This window comes from Mesoplodon mirus, assembly GCF_964341445.2.
Source record: "Mesoplodon mirus genome assembly, chromosome: 5".
Taxonomy (NCBI): Eukaryota; Metazoa; Chordata; class Mammalia; order Artiodactyla; family Ziphiidae; genus Mesoplodon; species Mesoplodon mirus.
The window spans coordinates 21,160,237-21,182,371 of NC_138980.1; the positions used below are offsets into that span (position 1 = coordinate 21,160,237).

Consider the following 22,135-nt stretch of genomic DNA (forward strand, 5'->3'; position numbering starts at 1 on the left):
TAGCCGCTCCGTGGCATGTGGGATCCTCCCGGACCGGAACACGAACCTGTGCCCCCTGCATCAGCAGGCGGACTGTCAACCACTGCACCACCAGGTAAGCCCCATAGTGCTTGACTGCTGAATCTACACATCCCTTTGAAAATCTAATTGAGAGGTATGGGCCCTCTCCCCTAAGAAACGCACAAATGCGTAAACAAATCTTGGCAAGGAATTTCAGAGATCATGGACCTCAGGAAGTCAATGGATTCCAGTTAAGCAGCCTTGATTTGATGGAAAGAAAAAGACAGAGTCAACTGACCCAGTTTCCCGTCCCCCTCTCTACCTGGGATGAGTATCCTTTTCAACAGTGTGAAGCTTCAAGAGGGATGCACGTGGAGCACTGAGGGAGAGAGGGGACACCTGCCCAGTCAGACACACCAGCTAAAATAATCCTGACAAGCAATGGAGTGACAGATGTTAACTAGACTGCCCTCACTAACCTCGTTCTTTTTCCCAGAATATGTTGTCATTCTTTTTGCTCAGGAGGCTGGTTTATGCAAAAATAAAGGAGAAGCATCTCTAAAACTGCTACTCAACAGGGCTGGCATCAAATCCAGGCTGGGGAGATGCAGAAGCCCCCTTTCCCCAGTGTCAGCCTTAAGTTCTAGCCATTGGAGAAACAACTCAGGATATTAGGGTCTAAATCTGGGTCTAAGTCAGGGATCTGATCAGTTGCTTCGAACCGTTAAGGGAGAGATCTACAATACGTCAAACTAGAAATTACCATACTCTAAAGGGCATCTGTTTAATTCTGTAAGGCATCCTTCCCATAAAAGTCTAAAATGTATCGGAAAACTCTAACACTAATAATCCTTAGCTGGACTAGTGCATGAAATTAGAGCTGCTGATAATCCATAAATAATCTGTAGAATAACAAACATGGAGTGAAGTAATACTATGAGGATAAACTAAAAAGATGAGGACCTCTTCAGCCTACAACAACCGAGCCTTAGAGATTAGATAAACAAAGTCTACAGAATTATAAAGGCTATATGGACAGAGTGAACAGGATGAACAGACTGACTGAATTTCTAAAAAGAGTCACTGAATGTCCAGTGAATATTTCACTGTAGTTCTTTAAAACAGCCAAGACTAATGAGGCTATGGGCATTCATTTTTATTTCCACACAGGTCCTGTGGAAGATAAAAAATATATGAGGCAAAATCCCTGCCAACAAATAACTGTTCAATTTGAGATTACTCACACAAAAATCAAACAAAACTCAACCATGCAGGAAATGCCAAAAGCCTGGATATGAGTGCTTAGGAGAAAAAACTCATAATGCTTAAAATGGTCAGGGAAGATTTCGTGAAAAAGAAGGGAAGAGTTGCATCTTATAGGGACATCAGGATTTGGATAAAGTAGGAAGTAGAAGAAGTGCCAGGAAAGAAAAATGGCATATTACCATCTTACATTTATAGAGTACTTTTAGCCAGAATGGTTTAGAGATGAGTTTGTCTACATGCTACTTAGGAACTAGTAAGTAGACAATTTCAGCAAGAGCAATTTTCACATAGGGGAACATAGGCAAATAAATAAGCTGGGAACAGATCATCCAAAATCTTGCATGCCAGGCTAAAGGGCTTAATACAGTGTTTCTCAAAGGGTGGTCTGTTTATTAACAATATCGAAATACTGAATTTTTAAAAATGAAGATCCCTGGACCCCAGGTCAGACTCACTGAATAATCTGGTACTATGCATTTTAAACATACCTCCAAAGTGATTCTATTCACACTAAAGTTTCAGAATCACTGGTTTAAGGCTTGATACTCTATGTTACAACAAGACATTTAAGGATATAAAATGTGTTCACAGTGTTCACAGCCACATCAGTCTTCCTGTGTAGAATTAATTGATTAAGCTTGTAGGAAGGGAGCAATTCACAGGCTACTTACAAATCAGAAAGAAAAGACACTCTGAAATATATAGGAAAAAAGGTAAGATAATTGATCTACAATAAAAGCGCTGATAAATCATAAGAAAAATATGCTTTAATAGAAAAAATAGGCTAAGAATACAAAAATAATGTTCACAATCAACTAGACTTCAATTAAAAAAATATTCAAGTGTTCAATAAGCACATGACAGAGGACAAATTCAGCAGAAATTTAAACATTCAAATGAAAAGAAAACACTATTCTTGGCATTTCAAAATAGACAAGACTGGTGACAGCATGTCGTAGGGAGTGTAACTTGGTACAAACTTTCTAGAAAAATATGTGGAAAAATATGTGAATATGTAGCAAGAGCCTTATAAGAGTTCACACCCTTTCACTTGAAACTGTCCCTTCTTAGAACCTATTTTCAGGAAATATTCAGAGGCAAAGATTTGTATACAAAGATAGTTTTCAGAAGAAATAACTTTACATCCAAATGGGGGACTAGCATCCTACCAAGAGTACCTTCTTTATATGCTTCTGTATTTTTCAGTTTTTTTCCTATAATTTTACAAAAAAACACTCTTATAAAGTTTTGAATCTTGAAAATGACTATTAGATTACTCCAGATTACGGAGAGCAATTACCACCAGACATCTCTGGTGCCAATATCAAAGAAGAAACTATTGGCCTAGTGGTTATTGCACTGACTCAGTATCATCTTTCTGTGGTTAATTATGAATATGAATAACTGTTCATCATTCATATCACTTCCTTTCGACACATACAATGCATAATAAATCCATGAATGGTTAGTACTATATGTTCAGCCTTACAGAGTATTTTGTAGTTATCTTAATATAGGGTACAGATATTCTTGTATAATACATTAATTAGCTCAGGTCATTGAAATCCTGGCATAGATTCTCCCTCTTCCCTCCATATGATAGTGTGTGAAGAATGATTAGTCTGCACTGATTAACAACAAGCTCACTGTTCTACAGAACAAGTCTGTTTTGGCATGGAGAAGGAAAAAAATTGCATACTGTTTTTTAAAGTAACCCCAGTTGGCTAATTTAGAAAGCAATCTGGCAAACAGTCCCAGTGGAACATCTGCACAAAACAAGGAGAAAACATGGAACCAACAAAAACAAATGAGAAAGGGAAATTAATGGAGGACAGAATGAAAGAAACTCTATTCACCTAGGCTTTGTTTAATCATTTAGGAACTTGAAAAATTCCTTCAATTCTATATAAACGTAGTACCTCCAAATTTTACACGGGTAAGAATACAACAGAACAGGACACATGCCATTGGAAATTTTTATTGAGGCCCTTCTTACAACAGCCAAGCTTCTAAAAATCCCAAACATATCCACTGGCCTTATCTACAAATATAACCTGTAGAATACAGTATAGGCAACTAATCCCCAACACACTTTAACATTCTCACACACCACATGCTATTTTTCTCATCTGGATGAACTCTTCCCCACCCTTCATTAGCTCTCATTTGTGGAACCCTAAATAAGTGCCCCAATGTACAGCTCTCCCTACTACATACAAGTTAAAGGCACTCACTGGTCCTTTAATCACTTACTTAACTTTCGTGTGTCTCATTTCCCACAACTATATTACTGGCAGCTGGGACTCCATCAACTGTCTCCTACAGCTCCCAAATGGACACAGATATGTGAGAGCAGGAACTCTGTTCTATTCACAGCAGTGGCTAGCATATAATAGGCACTCAGTAAATATTTTCTGAATGAGTATTTGTTGACTGATTTATAAAACAATCTGACAGATGAAAGTTATATAAGCTAATGACAAGTCATTACAACTATTAGTGTTAAAATGGTACTAGTTCAAGCGTAATTTACCAATAAGATTCTTTAAGCTGGTGATGTGGTTTACAATGTCTGTTCTCTTGTGTACTACTGTGGGATCTCCTCTTCCGTTTGTACCTTCCACTGTAGCTTTCATGTCCCAGGCTTTCTCTGTTATCCCAGTCAGGGCAGTGAGTTCTGTTGGAATGACTCATCTGTTAATGGAAATGAAAAGTGAGTTGTGGAATTTACAGATGGTTATATTTAGTAAATAAAATATTTCACATTACTATTAATTCAATAGAAAAACCCCAGCACATGGGGTCCTACAGGTTCTAAAATCTTCGTAGGTAATGGTTCCCAAGGCATGGAGGCACTGTCCCACTGGTATGTCAGATGATTCTAAGTGGCACACACACCTAGCACTAAACGATAACACTGTGAGACCTGAATGCATTTTCTTTCCGTTCTTCTGGATAAATTCTCAGCTTGGTGCATATCTTCAACTAACACTTGCTAACTGCCATTTTTAAAAAAAGAGCCAGGATTCAGGCTTACAGCCTTCAGTAGACAACAATATCTAGCTAGAAATTAATAACTTTTTTGGTTTTATTTTTATCATTACCTTCTTTCTATGGTAAATTATTACTAATCTCTTAAGTTATTGATATAATCAAATTATTAAGTTATTGATGTTAACTTTAAATGTGAACTAATTTAAAACAAATATCACAAGTGTCATGCAGCTTTGTTGAAATACTGTGATACAAATAACTGAAGTCAGAGAAACACTTAGGGATAGAATATAGGAGATGACTGTTTATTTTCAGATCATCCTGCAACCATTCTTAAAATTAAACATATTTGTTATAGATCTGGGGTGACTAAAGAAATGAACCTATAAGGATGAATAGGGTCACACTGAAATCAGATAATTGTGACAATTCCTTGACTCCATCTACATCCTCACAGGTTGCATTCAGGATCACGATCTGTGTTCTAACAATGCCATCCCTATCTGCCTCTTCCCATCTTAATTCTTTCACAAAGCAGTTAAGTTTTTAACAGTGATGTCCAAACTGTTGAAGAGGGTGAGGTTCACAACTCAGCAAGGAGCTGAAAACAGGTAAAATGGAGCAAAACCAACTTAGTTAACCTCCTTCAGTTAGCCCAGATGACTCAGTAACAAGCAGACAAATTCAAGTAAAAAATTTAAAAGATTTCAAATGAATTAAAAGACTTTAAAATGAGGCATCTCCTGGGAGGTATTCCCTAAGAAAATGTAGGTATCATGCCATCAGGGACCGAAGCCACCAAATATTTAGATCTTTTAACTCACTTCTCTTGTTGATTCTTAGGTCCAACAAAAATCCTAAAACTCGAGTCAGGGTTCTCACTGGAAATTGATAAGTGAGCATTCTGATTTACATAGTCATTTGAATATGGGAAACTGAAATAAATGACATTACAAATTAACCTGAGCCAAAAGACCATCAGAAAAGCCATCAAAAAAATTATATTTCTAGTGGAATTCTTCTAACCCTTCAATTACCCAAATTATATTTTAACCACATAGGAACTCTTTAAAATTGTTTAGTTAAGCATTCTTAAATCATAGCAAGCAAAATTACAACATCTGATGACTGAGGTTTATTACTATGATTATTATAATGCATTTTTTGCAAAACACGTGTGTCTGCTTCAGTTTTGGTTTTTTCCTTCTACTATCAGTAGGCCATAACTAGCTCACCAAGGCAGAATTCTTAAATAACCACAGTTATCAATATGCAAATATTAAAATAAGCATCTTGGGAGAGCCAAAGGTTTTTATTTCTCTAGCCAAGTTCATTACTTTAAATTTAATTCAGCTGATAGGAAGCCTTCCCCCCCACCACCACTACTGTTCAGAAATATTTTCTCAGGAGGCCAAGAGAAGAATCCCAGATCCAGGTTATACAGATTAGGTTCCTTCGCATACAAAAAAAGAGAAAAACTAGCTAGAATTATCACACTATTTCTTATTAACAAAGAATCCTACATGTTAGAATCATCGGACATCCTTCAATAAAAACATCAGATACAACAAACATCAGATGTTTATATCCATCTTAGAAACCTGATTCTCTACTGCCCTTTAACACCCTATATTACCCGACAATTTGATGTTATCTATATAAAAATATCTATGTAGGTTAAAGTTATGATTAGATGGCTCCAAGAGGACTGTATGTAATGGATAACAAGAAGCCTGTGGGTGTATGTATGGAGCACAATCATACAAAGATAGCTCTAAAATAAGACCAGGTGGTTGACGTGGTCAGTTTGGAGCGCTGTTTCCTAAGAATAGTATAAGCGTTTCATGGTTACTTAAGTAATCAAGGACAGGGTGATCCAAAAGTATCAGAAATGCACATCTGATGCAACAATACTATGCTCCACTTTAGGAAAAAAACAGTTCGCACAAAGGATGAGCCTCTCCGTATTTACCTCTCACAAGCACGAGCTAAATTCCACCACCTGGACTCGCAAACGAGCAGTTCCTCGGACGCCCAGTCCCCACCCCTCGCCTCTCCGCCAGGGCACCTGGCCAGGGCCTTTGGCGCACTCAGAGGCAGAAGTCTGACCTCGGAAAATCCCAGAATGCTACAAACGGCCGAGGCCAGGGACCCAGAGTAAGGCTTGATCTAGGACAACACTTGCCCCAGGAGGCTCTCGCAGGGTCTCACTCTGATCGGCGGGACGGGTCACGGGCCTAAGGAGCCGTGATATGAGTGGCCTGGCCTCTCTGAGACGAGTCAGCGGCAGAGCCGAGGCCTTTCCGCCCTAGGATTTTAAATCTACCATGACACCGGGGCAACTTTAGGTTTCAAATGCCACGAGCAGAGCTGTGTCCCGAAGAAACCCCGGTCGCCGAGGCCCCGAATCCTGTCGTTTTTCTGACACCTGGCTTTCGAGACCTAAAACACTGGGAAACCGCCCAGCCCAGAACACCCTATCCGAAACCTTACCTCCTCAAAAGCAAAAGGCCCTTTGGCCAATAACTGTCACCAAACCGCCGTCTTCAATCCCTGTCGCTGCGACAAACACCCGACAAAATGACAGCAAAACCATCTCCCCAAAACCCCACCTTCGGCCTCTAGCGCCACTTATATAGGACGAAGGCGCCTGCGTAACAGAGCTCCCGCGCTCCCGCCCCGCCCCTAAGGGGCGGGGCCCAGTGTGACGTCAGGGCCGCGCCCGGCCCTCCACCACGCTGCTGCGTGGGCGGAGCAGTCCCGGCCCTGAGATGTGCAGTGGCTGAGGCGACTCCTTAGATTGTTTTCATTGCGGGAGAACCTGGCTGAAGTCAGGAGGAGACGACTTAAGCCTGTGGCACGTGTCTGCTGCTACTCGAGGAGTTATGCTGAATGCAGCACCTCTTAGCCGAGCCAACCTTGGCTCCGTTTCCTGCTCTCCCACCCCAGTGGGCCGCAGCACGGCTGAACTGTCAGGCAGAGCCACCGTGCAATAGACAAACCCCAAACCGTCTCGGTGCTAGGCCCAGGCTGGTGCTGGGGTTAGCTCAGTGAACGCGATTGTGTAGTCCAGCCCGCTTGGAACGTCCTGTCTAAAAATGGATTCTGATAAATAAGATGTCTTAGGAAACAAGCTCAGAGGTGCTTATCTTTTTAAGGCCTGTGTTCCTGATAAGAACAAAAAAAATAAGTTTCAGTTGAGACTCCTTACAAAATTTTTCCTGTTGTGATCCCTGCCTCCTGGGCAGATTCGGTAGCTGGAAGTTTCCCTAACAAACTTTTCCCCATTATTTATTCCTGTGAGTCAGTTTTAGTTAACCAATGCAGAGTAATGTCTGAGAGCTAGTGAGCCCCGTTAAGGGGCTTGCTTACCTCAAATAAGGTATTTCGCAGTTCTAAAGATCCCCAGACAGTTTCCCGTTGTGAGCGTGTACAGTGAGAAGAGAGAAGAGGGCCAAAATCTGAGCCCTGGGGAGCACTTCAGGGACAGAGGAAAAGAGCCTGAGAAGGAATGATCAGAAGGAGAGGAGAACCAAGAGTTTGGTGTCAGAGTAAGTGAGAGAAGGGTTTAAATGAGGGAAAGGCCGACAGTGACAAATGCTGGGAAGGAGTCAGGTAGGGTTGGTCCTGAAAAGTGTCAAGGGGATTTTGTGTTCTGACAAACATTCGATGGATAAAAGAGAAAGTCAGAAATCAGATTTGGGAGGGCACGGTTGGACTCTTGCAGGCATAAATCCAATAACATGTGGGTTTGTACCTTGTACCTTGTTAGGTGAAAGGAGGGCCCTGTCATTTCATGATCTAATAGTGTAGAAAATGTGTGCCACGTACTTTGGATAAATTGAATTGTTATGGAGATTGTACCCCATGTTAAGAAGTGAAGAAGTGAAGTTGAAAAGATACTTGGAAAATTGGAAGTGAAAATTCTTTATGCTGTAGAATGAAACAGACGTTATTCTCCTCACCTGGAATAGCCACCATTTATGCATCTACAATTGTAAATCTTACCCATCCTTTGAGGTCTATCTCTAACATGCTATCTCTGACTACATGAGTTCCCACCCATCTCCCTGCTCTTGACTACTCTGGTTAGAGATGAGGTCCTTAATCAGTTGGCCAAGGCACACTGGTGTGCCTGGAACCACCAAAATATGATGACCAATTTTGCCCATAGTGTGAAATGTATTGGTTCTACAATTGATTACACCTACTATTTCAGGGACATCTATCAGTTGGAATGTTTATCTGAGTAGACTGGGCCATCTTGCGAGGTAAAGTGGGACTCAGCTTGAGGCATATAGAGGCATAAATTAAGCTGGCAGCAAAGAAAAGTTCCCCTTTTTTCCTGGCACATGAAGGATCTTTGTCTTGTGAGGCTAAAAGAGAATGTGGTCAGGACAGTGCACAGTTTTGCTCAAACAACAATAGAAAGTTCAAAGACAGCCAAGTGGAAAGGCCCCCTACAGAGGGATTTATAGACATCACAAAACAATGTTACCCAGTAGTGGAGTCTGCTTTGTAGTTGCTGCTATCTTATTTTAGTGTCATTTTGAATCTTCAAGTTTGTCTGCCACTTAAATATTAAGGTCTAATATTTGAAAGTGTGTCATGATCAGGAGGAGGTCGACATGTATGGTGCTCCTATTTACTCTCTGTGGCTTATGTGCTTTGACTGGAGACAAGGACCTGATTTATATTATCTTTGGTATCTCAGTGGCTACAACCCAGTACATATTTGTAGGTTGTTTATGGAAGCTGCTTTTGGTTGTTTTGCTCAGTTGGGTTAAGTTGGATTAAATCAAAGGTTGAAATTTACTCCCAGAATCCCTGGGCCAGTTGGCTTAATAATCTTACCTGGCACCTTAACCCTTTCTATTAAGTCAGTTACCTGGAAAATGAATACCTTGTGTCAGAGGACTTAATAAAAAGTCTGTCTAATTTCTCAGAATCTACTACTAACACCAGAAAATCTGTCCAATCTGGTAACTTTGTCTCAACACAAGAACAAGTATGTCTAAGAAATCCTTAAGTTAAACCATATATAAAGAAAATCTTAGCTTTGAAGAGCAACCAGAGGAATATTCTTATCATATATTCTAGCACAGACATTCTACAAGTTTAACTTCAGATATAGGAAACAGTCATCTCTGAAAGCAGAGTTCCAGAGTAAAAGTCTAAATTGTTGTGTAAATTACGTTTAACAAAAGATTGTCAGCTATATGGAGAAATCTTTACAAAGCTATAAACCTTTATGAGTTTATAATTTCTAAGTTGCTATTACTGATAATTACCAATCTGTATTTAATTAGATTTTTTTGTGTTTTTAGCTATCAATTAAATACTCATTATGTGCTAACTACTTTGTATACATGATCTCATTTAATAATCTAAACAACACTGTAAAGTGATCATTGGTTACTTGCTTGCAGTCAAGTTATCAAGTACCAGAACCGAGATTCAATCTCAGGACTTACTTGCTCCAAAGCTCTTGTGTTTAACCCGTTCTACTGGCTGCTTCAACTCATACAGCAAAGTACAAAGCAACTTACTTTACTTAGTCATTAGGGAAACCAGGCTGAGTTCATCTTTCAGCAAGATCAAAGGAGTTCGTCTTAAAAAAAGCACTTTTCAAGGTGATATATCATCAAGGGCTCCTCATGATGAAACAATGACTCAGTTTATCTCCAGCACATCAAGGTCATCAAAGGTCCCAGGGTGCCTTATTCACTGTTCAACAGCAAGTCACAAAGGGTCTCCCGTGCATCCCATGCTGCCTAAGATGGATAACATCCCAGGTTTCTCCAATATTTCCTGAGACTGGTTGTGAGGAGATTCATACAGCACACCATGAAGCAGGATCCAATCATCAAACAGTGCCAGAAACATTCCCTGATGCACAGTGCACTTTGCAGTGTATCAAAGGTGGGGAGTGGAGGGGTGCCAGGAGTGATTTAATTCAGAGGTTCTTTTGGGAATAGGGTAAGCTGATCTTTCCAATCTCCTTGTCAATTTTCACTACCTCTAATGAAAGGGCTTTGGAACTAGGTTAATAAATTAGTTTCTCAACACCTGCTACCAATAGTCTCAACTATCAACCATCCAGTGAAACCACTGAAGGGAAAATATATTTGCCTAAGTAAATTCCTAAGTTCTAAATTTCCTATGAATATTGTAGAATCCTACATAAGCATATGAAAACATGTAATATATATTTGTCTCCAAATCTTCTGGGGTTACCTTTTATTTTAATGTATAAATATCAAGCTCCTATTTCACGTAATTGTAGGAAGTACAGTATCCTTCAGAGTATTCTGATGATTTCTATAGAGGTGTTAACTTCTCTGGTGGCTTCCTGTCACCTCTCACTCTAAATTCCCATTCCTGGCTCTATCCCTCAATTCCCTTATACCATCTCATCTGCAGTTGCTGTCTTTGCTTCAGAACATTTTGTACCAAGTATTGACACAGACTTCTCCTTGATTCTCCAAAGACTAGGTACCTTTTATGAGGAATAGGCTTAAAATTTTGAGAATACCAGAGGGTGGGTACAGCACAGAAACAAAAAGAACTGAAATTTTGTATCAGAATTCACAATTCTGAAGGTCCCAATCATTTCTTATCACAGAGAATTTCTTACTGGCTTTCATCTCCTTAGGACTCAACTAGGGGAATGGATATAAGTAAAATGGATATATACTACACATTAGTTAAAAGCAATGAACAATTTTGCTAAATTTATGCTAAATTGACATATAGCAATATAAATAGACCTAAAAAGTTAATGCTGAATGAAGAAGAAAATGTGATTTATAAAACAATATCATTTAGGCAGATATTTAAAAACTGCAACTACACCACATGTTTTCGAGGATACGTATATATTTAAATAAAGGTTAGAGAGTGAATTGGAAAGACAATATATTAAATACACTAGAGATGTGCTTCTCAGAGTTCTGAACTTTAGCCTAGAGACCATTTAGGCTATGCACTCAGTTTACTTTGTAGCTTTGTTGCCCTGGGTCTAATTTTCAACACAGTCTTCCCTGTGGCTACAGGAGACAGCTGAGTCAATAGTGTGCCTTAAGTTGACAGCTGGCTGACCTGATCTTCTCAGTTTCCATTTTCAGAGCTTTTAAAACAACTGACCAAAGGCAGACAACTCAATAACTCTTACAACTGCAATTGTCCCCATACTATTCAAGTGCCTCCAGCTATTGCATAAGCTGATGTTTCACCTCCATCTGAACCTCATCCCAGTTCACCACCAGTGAGAGTTTTTTCCTGGACCCAAAGGGCTATGTTCTTTATTCTGTTTCACCACCTTCTCTCTTAGAAGCAACAATAAGGGACATCCTTGCCTGATTCCTCTTTGTAAAGGGAATGCTTCTAAAGTTTTAGTTAAGTTTCATGTTGTAACTTTTCTTCTCAATGTATTGTGGAAATAGGTCCATACCAGTTAATACTTATATATAACCAATCCTCATTATTGGTGGATTCAGCTACTCATTAAAATTTATTTGTAACCCCCCAAATCAATACTCATAGTGCCTTCATGCTTATTCATGGGCATGAGCAGAGCAGCAAAAAATTTCTCAATGTGTACATTCCCAGCTGAAGTCAAGCAAGGCAATGCTCTGCCTTCTTTTCCAGTTCTCATACTGAAAAGAAGTGCCTTTTTCGCAGTCTATTTAATAGTACATTTTTGTGCTTTTTCTTGGTGACTTCCCTGTTTAAAATGGCCCCTAAGTGTAGTGCTGAAGTTCTATGTAGTGTTTCTAAAAGCAAGAAAGTTATCATGCACCTTATGGAGAAAATATGAATGTTAGATAAGCTTCATTCAGACATGAGTAATAGTGCTTTTGGTCATGAGGTGAATGTTAATGAATCAACGAGGTTTATTAGGTAAGGTTTGTTTGTTTTGTTCTTTTTTTGCGGTATGCCAGCCTCTCACTGTTGTGGCCTCTCCCGTTGTGGAGCACAGGCTCTGGACGCGCAGAACCAGTGGCCACGGCTCACGGGTCCAGCAGCTCCACAGCATGTGGGATCCTCCTGGACCAGGGCATGAACCCGTGTCCCCAGCATCGGCAGGCGGACTCTCAGCCACTGCGCCACCAGGGAAGCCCTAGATGAGGTATTTGTAAACAGAAAACCACATTTCAAAAATTATGGGCTGATTGGATGATGAAAGTATTGTGAACCAGAGGCTCACAGAAACCCAACCTTATTTCTCCTAGGAGGGATGAGTATCTAGTCACCAATTCAGTGTTTTCAGCAACGTTATAAAACCTAATTCCTGCAAATAACGAGAATCAACTACATATATTAAAATAAAAGAAACATTACATGGGACATACTTCTACTACAAAATAATTTATTATTTATCTGAAACAAACTCTACATATCTAAATTACATCTCTTTAATTATGTTTCCCTGATGGTTTGGATCTCAACAGTTCCTTGTTTTGTAGAATTTGCTTAGACATTTAATGCAGTTATAATCTGTGTTCTATTTAAATTGTACATAAACTTTCATTTTTTTTAAGTTTTTTTAATGTGGACTATTTTTTAAGTCTTTATTGAATTTGTTACAATACTGCTTCTGTTTTTGTTTTTTTTGGCTGCAAGGCATGTGGGATCATAGCTCCCCAACCAAGGATTGAACTTGCATCCCCTGAATTGCAAGGGGAAGTCTTAACCACTGGACGGCCAGGGAAGTCCCTTATTTCATTCTTTTGTCCACTACTATTCTTTAGTGAAAAAAGACTCTCATAATCAGCATTATGACCCACTCTACTGAACATGTGTTGGCATAAAATTGGTAACTGAGAATTGACCTTCCAATTTGATTTGTTGAAGTGCATAATACGATCTTTCCATTCTTCAGTATTACTTAGCATCTCTTCATCAAACTCTAGGTAAAAAAAAAATAAAGTTTTTCAAGTAATAAAATCCATTTCAAAAGATAGTCCTGGCAATTTCATAAAAATTACCTACGTCAAATGAGAAATTCTTTTCCATTTTAATGAGGTCCCTCTTAAAAAGTGTCTTGACACTTAACTCTCTAACACCATACACAAAAGTAAGCTCAAAATGGATTAAAGATCTAAATGTAAAGCCAGAAACTATCAAACTCTTAGAGGAAAACATAGGCAGAACACTCTAAGACATAAATCACAGCAAGATCCTTTTTGACCCACCTCCTAGAGAAATGGAAATAAAAACAAAAATAAACAAATGGGACCTAATGGAACTTCAAAGCTTTTGCACAGCAAAGGAAACCATAAACTAGACCAAAAGACAACCCTCAGAAAGGGAGAAAATATTTGCAAATGAAGCAACCGACAAAGGATTAATCTCCAAAATTTATAAGCAGCTCATGCAGCTCAATAACAGAAAAACAAACAACCCAATCCAAAAATGGGCAGAAGACCTAAATAGACATTTATCCAAAGAAGATATACAGATTGCCAACAAACACATGAAAGAATGCTCAACATCATTAATCATTAGAGAAATGCAAATCAAAACTACAATGAGATATCATCTCACACCAGTCAGAATGGCCATCATCAAAACATCTAGAAACAATAAATGCTGGAGAGGGTGTGCAGAAGAGGGAACACTCTTGCACTGCTGGTGGGAATGTGAATTGGTACAGCCACTATGGAGAACAGTATGGAGGTTCCTTAAAAAACTACAAATAGAACTACCATATGACCCAGCAATCCCACTACTGGGCATATACCCTGAGAAAACCATAATTCAAAAAGAGTCATGCACCAAAATGTTCATTGTAGCTCTATTTACAGTAGCCCAGAGATGGAAACAACCTAAGTGTCCATCATCCAATGAATGGATAAAGAAGATGTGGCACATATATACAATGGAATATTACTCACCCATAAAAAGAAATGAAATTGAGCTATTTGTAATGAGGTGGATAGACCTAGAGTCTGTCATACAGAGTGAAGTAAGTCAGAAAGAGAAAGACAAATACCGTATGCTAACACATATATATGGAATTTAAGAAAAAAAATGTCATGAAGAACCTAGGGGTAAGACAGGAATAAAGACACAGACCTACTTGAGAATGGACTTGAGGATATGGGGAGGGGGAAGTGTAAGCTGGGACAAAGCGAGAGAGTGGCATGGACATATATACACTACCAAACGTAAGGTAGACAGCTAGTGGGAAGCAGCCACATAGCACAGGGAGATCAGCTCTGTGCTTTGTGACCACCTGGAGGGGTGGGATAGGGAGGGTGTGAGGGAGGTAGATGCAAGAGGGAAGTGATATGGGAACATATGTATATGTATAACGGATTCACTTTGTTATAAAGCAGAAACTAATGCACCATTGTGAAGCAATTATACTCCAATAAAGTTGTAAAAAAAAAAAGAATTCCTGAGTCGAACGTATGACTAATTTGTTTATTGATAATTTTCACTTGAGGTAATCAGTTAGATATCCTATCTTCACTAGGTGACTAGACTCTGCAGGAAACTTCTGCCTGAGCTCTCCTGAAACCAAGTTTCAGCGCATGTACATCAGCACAAATAACAGCAGTTTCATTCAGAGATGATGAATCATGTCTTCAGGCAAATAAGGACATTGGGAAGCTTGTTCCTGGATGTTTCTTTGAATTACCTTTCTCCTGTTGCCTTATATTATTTGCCTTTATTAAAAGCATTATATGATTATGCTCAAAAAAATTAGAAATAAATATATTTAAAAAATAAAAGTAAAAAATAAAATTAAAAGATAAAAAAATTTAAAAAGTAAAAATTTCCCTGGTGCCTCCGCTATTATTGTCCTTGCACCCACAGAGAGCTACAGTCAACCCCTGACTCCCCAGGAGGCCCTGCAAGACCTCTAGGTAGGTCTCTGGACCTGCTTTGTCGGACCCACCTCTGCGTGTGTTCCTCTCACCAGCTTCTGCTCCTGAAGCTGGCCTGGAGCATGTGTGCTAGTGTAAGCCATCTGGGGTGCAGGCTTCCATGGGCATGGCACAAACCACTGGGACCTGCATGGCCAAAGGAGGCTTTGGAGGGGGATGGCTCACAGCCCACTGGGGCCTGCATGGCCAAAGGAGGCTTTGTTGGGGGCAGCACGCAGGCCACCAGGACCTGTGCTGCCTGGCGGAGGCTTTGACTGGGGTGGGGGTGGGGTGTTCCTGGTATTTGTTTTGGATATATCTCATATCTTTTTTGGTGCCTCTGTCCTCTTCTACTTTCTTCTTTTGTGTTAAACAGATATTTTCAAGTGAGGAATAAAATATGCATTTTAAGTTAAAAAACAATTTCAGATTAATGTTAACTTAATTCCAATATTACACAGAAACTGTTCAAATATGTTTCTCTTCCTACCCCCTCCTTTGTGCTATTTTACTGTAAAGTATATCTTTAACATTATGAGACCAACAATGTTTTATAATTGTTTCAGGATACGTGCTGCTGAAGTGAGCACTATAATTATTGTTTTATGCAGTTGTTTTTAAAATTATTTGAGGAGAAAAGGGTATGCATCATATCAATAGAATAAAGGATAAAAACCACTTAATCATTTCAGTAGACACAGGCATTTGACAAAATTCAATGTGATAAAAGCACTCAAGAATCTATGAATACGGCTTCCATTATGGTGCAGTGGTTAAAAATCTGCCTGCCAATGCAGGAGACATGGGTTCCAGTCCTGGTCCAGGAAGATCCCACATGCTGTGGAGCAACTAAGCCCATGCACCGTAACTATTGAGCCAGTGCTCTAGAGCCCGTGAGCCACAACTATTGAAGGTCATGTGCCTAGAGCCCATACTCCACAACAAGAGAAGCCACCGCAATGCGAAGCCTGCACACCACAATGAAGAGTAGCCCCCACTCGCCACAACTAGAGAAAGCCCGTGAGCAGCAATGAAGAACAAATGCAGCCATAAATAAATAAATAAATAAATAAATAAATAAATAAATAGAAGGAAACTATGAATACAGGGAAGCATCCTCAGCCTGATAAAGAGCACCTATGAAAATTCATGTTTAACATGATCCTGAATGGTAAGTGACTGGATGATTTCTACCTAATGTCAGGAACAAGACAAGGATGTCTGTGCACATCATTTTCCTTCAACATTGTACTGAATGTTCTAGTCAGGGCAATTTAGACAGGGAAAAGTTATAAAAGGCATCTGTATTGAATAAGAAGAAGTAGAACTATATCCATTCACAGATGACATGAAATTATGTACAGAAAATCTCAAGGAATCCAATAAAGCATTATTAAAACTAATAAATGAGTCCAGCAAGGTCATAGGATACAAGATCAATACATAAATATCAATTGTATTTCTATGCACTTTAAATGAATAATCTAACAATGAAAATAAGAAAACAATTCAATTTATGATAACATTGAAAGGAATCAAATTCTTAGGTGCAATTTTCACAAAAACATTGGAAGACTTCTATACTGAAAATAACAAAATATCATTGAAAGAAATTAGAGGGTCTAAATAAATGGAAAAATATCCCATGTTCATCAGAAGATGAACAGTATTGTTAAGATGACAGTACTCTCCAAATTAATCTAATGATGCAATGGAATCCGCATCCAAATCCCAGCTGGCTTCTTTGTAGAAACTGACAGGCTGATCCTATAATTCATGTAGAATTGCAAGGGACCTTGAATAGTCAAAACAAGCCTGAAAAAAAAGTTGGAGGATCCATATTTCTCCATATAAAAGCTTACTACAAAGCAATGGTAATGAAGATGGGGGAAGGGTAAAGGCATACAGGTAGATATGTAAAACAGTAGAATAGAACTGAGCATTCAGAAACTCATAGGTCCATACTCAACTGATTTTTGACAAGGGCATCAAGGCCATTCAATAGAGAAAGAGTAATTTTTTCAATAAGTGATGTTGGAACAACTAGATTACCACATGTAAAAGAATAAAATTGGACCTTTACCTCATAACTTATACAAAAATTAACACAAAATGTATCAAAGACCTAAACGCTAAGAGCTAAATCTATAACACTCTTAAAAGAAAACATGGGGGTATAGCTTCAGGATCTCAGATTTGGCAATATATCCTTAGACATGACATCAAAAGAATAAGCAATAAAAGAAAATAAATTGGGCTTCATCAAAACTAAAAGCATTTGTGCTTCAAAGGACACTATCAAGAAAGTGAAAAGGCAATCTCAGAATGGAAGAAAATATTGGTAGATCATATATCTGATAAGGGCATTGTATATAGAATATGTAAAGAACTCTTACAACTCAATAATAAAAAGGCAAAGAACCCAATTTAAAAATGGGTGAAGGATCTGAATAGACATTTTTTCCGAGGAAGATATACAAATGACTGAGAAGCACATCAAAAGATACTCCACATACTTTCAAGATTCTCTCTTTGTCCTTTGGCAGTCTGACTGTGATGTGTCAAAGTGTTGTAACATTGATTATATCCTATTTGAATTTCATTGACTTCTTGGGTGTGTAGATTCATGTTTTTCATCAGATTGAGAAATTTCAACCATTATTTCTTCAAATATTTTTTCTGCCCTTTTTTCTCTTGCTTCTCCTCTGGGACTTTCATTACACGTTGGTTGATATGCTGAATGGTATCCTACAAGTCTCTGAGACTCCATTCATTATTTTTTTTCATCCCTTAACTTTCTGTTCTTTAGACTGAATAATCTACATTGATCTACACCAAATTCAGCTGATCCTTTCTTCTGCAGCCTCAATTGTGCTGTTGAGACCCTCTAGTAAAATTTTCATTTCAGTTATTTTACTTCTCAACTCCAGAATTTCTATTTGGTTGTGTGTGTGTGTGTGTGTGTGAATTTTTGTCAAGCTTTCATTTAACTCTTTAAATATGGTTTCACTTAGTTCACTTAGTTCTTTAAACATATTTCTAATACCTATTTGATGTCTCTATGAATTGCACCCAATATCTGGGCTTCCTTAGGGACAGTTTCTATTGACTGCCTTTTTATCCTGTGTATAGCCACACTTTCCAGTTTATCTGCACGTCTTATTTTTGTTGTTGTTGAAAACTGGACATTTTAGATAATATATTGTTCTGATACCACCTCCTGGGGTTGTTGTCATTTCTGGCTTCCTAGGGATTACCTTGGGTCAGCATAGTTTAGTAGTCAGTCAGATTGAATGCTGCTGAAACCGCACTCCTTCTTGAATGTGACTCGAACTCAGCCAAAACTCAGATTGGGACTTGAACCCATGATCCCTGACTTAGGAGACGACTCACACCCACTGTCTTTTAATTGAAACTGCTCACCTGGTGTCAGGACTTATTGAAGCTCAGGTTCTTTTTTCTCAATGCAGAAAGAATTCAGTGTGAGGCAAAGTGATTGGCAAAGAGTGAGCTTATTAGCATAGGATGCTTGTGAGAGATACAAATGGGCAGGCAAGGGAGCACAGCAGCCCCAAGAACAAAGCAGGCTATGTTTTTATAATCAAAGAAAAAGTGGGGAGGGGAGAAGACCACCTTCTTCCTCATTTTGTGGTAGATATCAAGGCTTACATCATTAGTTCCTCCTTTGGCCCTATATGGTCTAAATGGGACTGTCATGGTACTATTGAAACATACGTATATTAGCAGAGGGGTGGTAACATATACTAAAATATGGTACTTCATATCAGGTTTCAGTATAATGTCCCCTTTCACCTAGTTTTTTTTTCCCCTTTCACCTATATTCCTGCCTTGGCCACATGCAGAAATGCTACTCTTCAAGAACCATTAACTCCCTGAATTCATGTAACAAGATTCAGAACCCATATCTACTGTCTTGCATTTTAATTATCAGGACTTGTGGCTTGAGTGTGCCTGGTGCTTGAATGTGCCTGGTCTTCCTTCAAGTAGTGTAGATTGTTGCTAGGTTACTGGATTCTTTTCTTGCATGGTCATTAGCTTACAACAGTCTTGCAGACTCCCTTAAAATTCTCTCTCTGTCTTCAATCCTCCAGTGGGATATTCAAATTAACCATTTAATTACCCTACTCTATCACTTTGAGTTGGTTAGGCTTCCATTCAGTGCAAAGGTGATCTATGTATGGGTTAGGGAATGCATTCAAAATTCAGGGAGTTAACAAGTCTGCCTGGGCTTTCACTTCTTGCTTGCCCAGGGTCTAAATGTCAGTCAGATATGAACAGTAGACTGGGGTCCTCTCTGGTGTTTCCTGTGTGTGTGTATGTAGGCTTACCCGTGTGCACAGCGTTCCAAATCAGCAGGAAAAAGTCAGAGTTTTCATATCCTTATTTGAACTGTCTTATTCCCTTCATTTTAAACTTTTGGCTGGTCTCTTGCTTGCCCCTATTGTTATTACAGCCTTAGGCAGCTTCCGTGTTGGCCTTTGACTGTTTGCTACCAAGCACTATTGTTTTTAACAGAGCTGTGGACATGGGGCTTTTCCTTGGAACTCCAAATCATATCAATCCCTTCTGGCACCAGCAAGGTCTATAATACCATGTTGCTGAGTCGGGGAAAGTGAGGATGGAACAAGTTCCAAGTTAAAATGTCACAGACCCTATTGTTCTTACCGAGGCTCAGTAGTTTTTCTTGAATAAATGTTTCTCAACTTGTATACCTTTAGTTAATTTCCAGAGTTCTGAAATGGTTGTTTCTAGTAATTCATCAGTTTTTTAGTTGCTTCTTTTGGAGAAAAGATGTGTCAAGGTCTTCTATCTGTTCTTCTGGAAACTCTTCATGAGTATAATTAAAATTTTTCTAATATTTATGGTTAAAACATAAAAAGAACAGGTAAAATTAATATTAAATTGTTTTATTTAATCCAATATATCAAATTATCATTTAAACATGTAACTTATATAGTTTTTCCAGCTTTATTGAGATATAATTGACATATAACATCATGTAAGTTTACGTTGTACAATGGGATGATTGCTACAAGTATATATTGTGAAATGATTGCCACAATAAGGTTAGTTAACACTTTCATCACCTCATATAGTTACCATTATTTTTTTGTGCAGTGAGGACATCTAAGATCTACTCTCTTAGCAACTTTCATGTATACAATATGGTATTGTTAACTACAGTCACCATGCTGTACATTAGGTCCAGAGAACTTATGTACCTTATAACTAGAAGCTTGTACCACTTGACAAACATCCCCCCATTTCCCCTACTTCCCAGCCCCTGGAAACCACCAAGCTACCTTTTTTTTTTCTGTGAATTTGGCTTTTGTACAGTCCATATAAGTGAGATCATATAGTGTTTGTTTTTCTCTGTCTGACTTATTTTACTTAGTTAATGCCCTTAAGATTCATCCATGTTGTAAATGGCAGGATTTTCTCCTTTATTACAGCCAAATAATATTCCACTGTACATATATCAAATTTTCCTTATTCATTTAAATTTTGAAGGACACTTAGGTTGTTTCTATGTCTTGGCTATTTTGAATAATGCTGCAATGAACATGGAGGTGCAGATATCTCTTTGAGACAGTGAATTCATTTTCTCCAGATGTATACACAGAAGTTGGATTTCTGGATTATATGGTAATTCTGTGTTTAATTTTTTGAGGAACATCCATAGTGTTTTCCATAGTGGCTGCACCAACTTACATTCCCACCAACAGGGCACAAGGATTCCCTTTTCTCTATATCCTTGCCAACACTTATCTCTCTCACTCTCTCTTTTTTTGATAACAACCATTCTAACAAGTGTAAGGTGATATCTCATTGTAGTTTTGATTTGCACTTCCATGATTAGTGATGTTGAGTACCTTTTCGTGTACCTGTTGACCATGTATATCTTCTTTGGAAAAAAAATGTCTATTCAGGCCCTTTTCCAATTTTTAAAGTGGATTATTTGTTTTTGTTTTTTTTGCTATTGCATTGTATGACTTCTTATGCATTTTGGACATTAACCCCTCATCAGATATATGGCTTCAAACATTTTCTACCATTCAGTAGGTTGCCTTTTTATTTTGTTAATTTTTGTGTGTCTGGTGCAGAAGCTTTTTAGCTTGATATAGTCTTATGGGTTTATTTTTGCTTCTGTTGCTTGGTGCTTTGGTGTCCAATACAAAAACTCATTGCCAAGCCATGCCAGGAAGATTTTTCCTGTAATTTCGTTTAGAAGTCCTATGATTTCAGATCTTACACTTAAGTCTCTAATTCATTCTGTGTTAACTTTTGTGAGAAGTGTAAGAGGGGGGTCCGATTTTATTCTTTGGCATGTGAATATCCAGTTTTCACAACACCATATATTGAGAAGACTATCCTTTCCCCATGAGTGTTCTTGGCTCTCTTGTCAAATATTAGTTGATCATATACATGTGGGTTTATTTCTGGGCTCTTGATTCTGCTCCCATGAGTCTCTGTGTCTGTTTTTGTGCCAGTACCATACTGTCATAATTACTATAGCTTTATTAGTATAGTTTGAAATCAGGAAGTGTGATGTCTCCAGCTTTGTTCTTCTTTCTCAGGATTGCTTTCGCTATTTGGGGTCTTTTGTGGTTCCCTATGAATTTTAGGATTGTTTTTATCTATTTCTGTGAAAAATGCTATTGAAATTTTGATAGAAATTGCATCAAATCTATATGGCTTTAGGTAGTATGGACATTTTAACAATATTAATTCTTCTGATCCATGAACATGGGATATTCTTACATTTATTTATGTTCTCTTCAATTTCTTTCATCACCGTCTTATAGTTTTCAGTGTAGAGATCTTTCACCTCCTTGGTTAAATTTATTTCTAAGTATTTACTTATTTATTTATTTATTTATTTTGGCTGTGCCTCGTGGCTTGTGGGATCTTAGCTCCCAAACCAGGGATTGAACTCGCACCCTCGGCAGTGAAAGCACAGAGTGCTAACCACTGGA

At 38.5% G+C, this 22,135-nt stretch overlaps 1 protein-coding gene across 1 annotated transcript in view; it reads right to left on the reverse strand.

Annotated features, from left to right (window-relative positions):
* Positions 1 to 3,960, reverse strand: part of LOC309803858 (dual specificity protein kinase CLK4-like) — a gene marked incomplete at its 5' end in the record, with an annotated part of 214,810 nt that extends 210,850 nt beyond the window's left edge. The window contains one exon of the mRNA XM_082620698.1: positions 3,800 to 3,960. Coding sequence (XP_082476824.1) covers positions 3,800 to 3,960 — 161 coding nt within the window. The remainder of the gene's footprint in view (positions 1 to 3,799) is intronic.
* Positions 3,961 to 22,135: the final 18,175 nt, after the last annotated feature.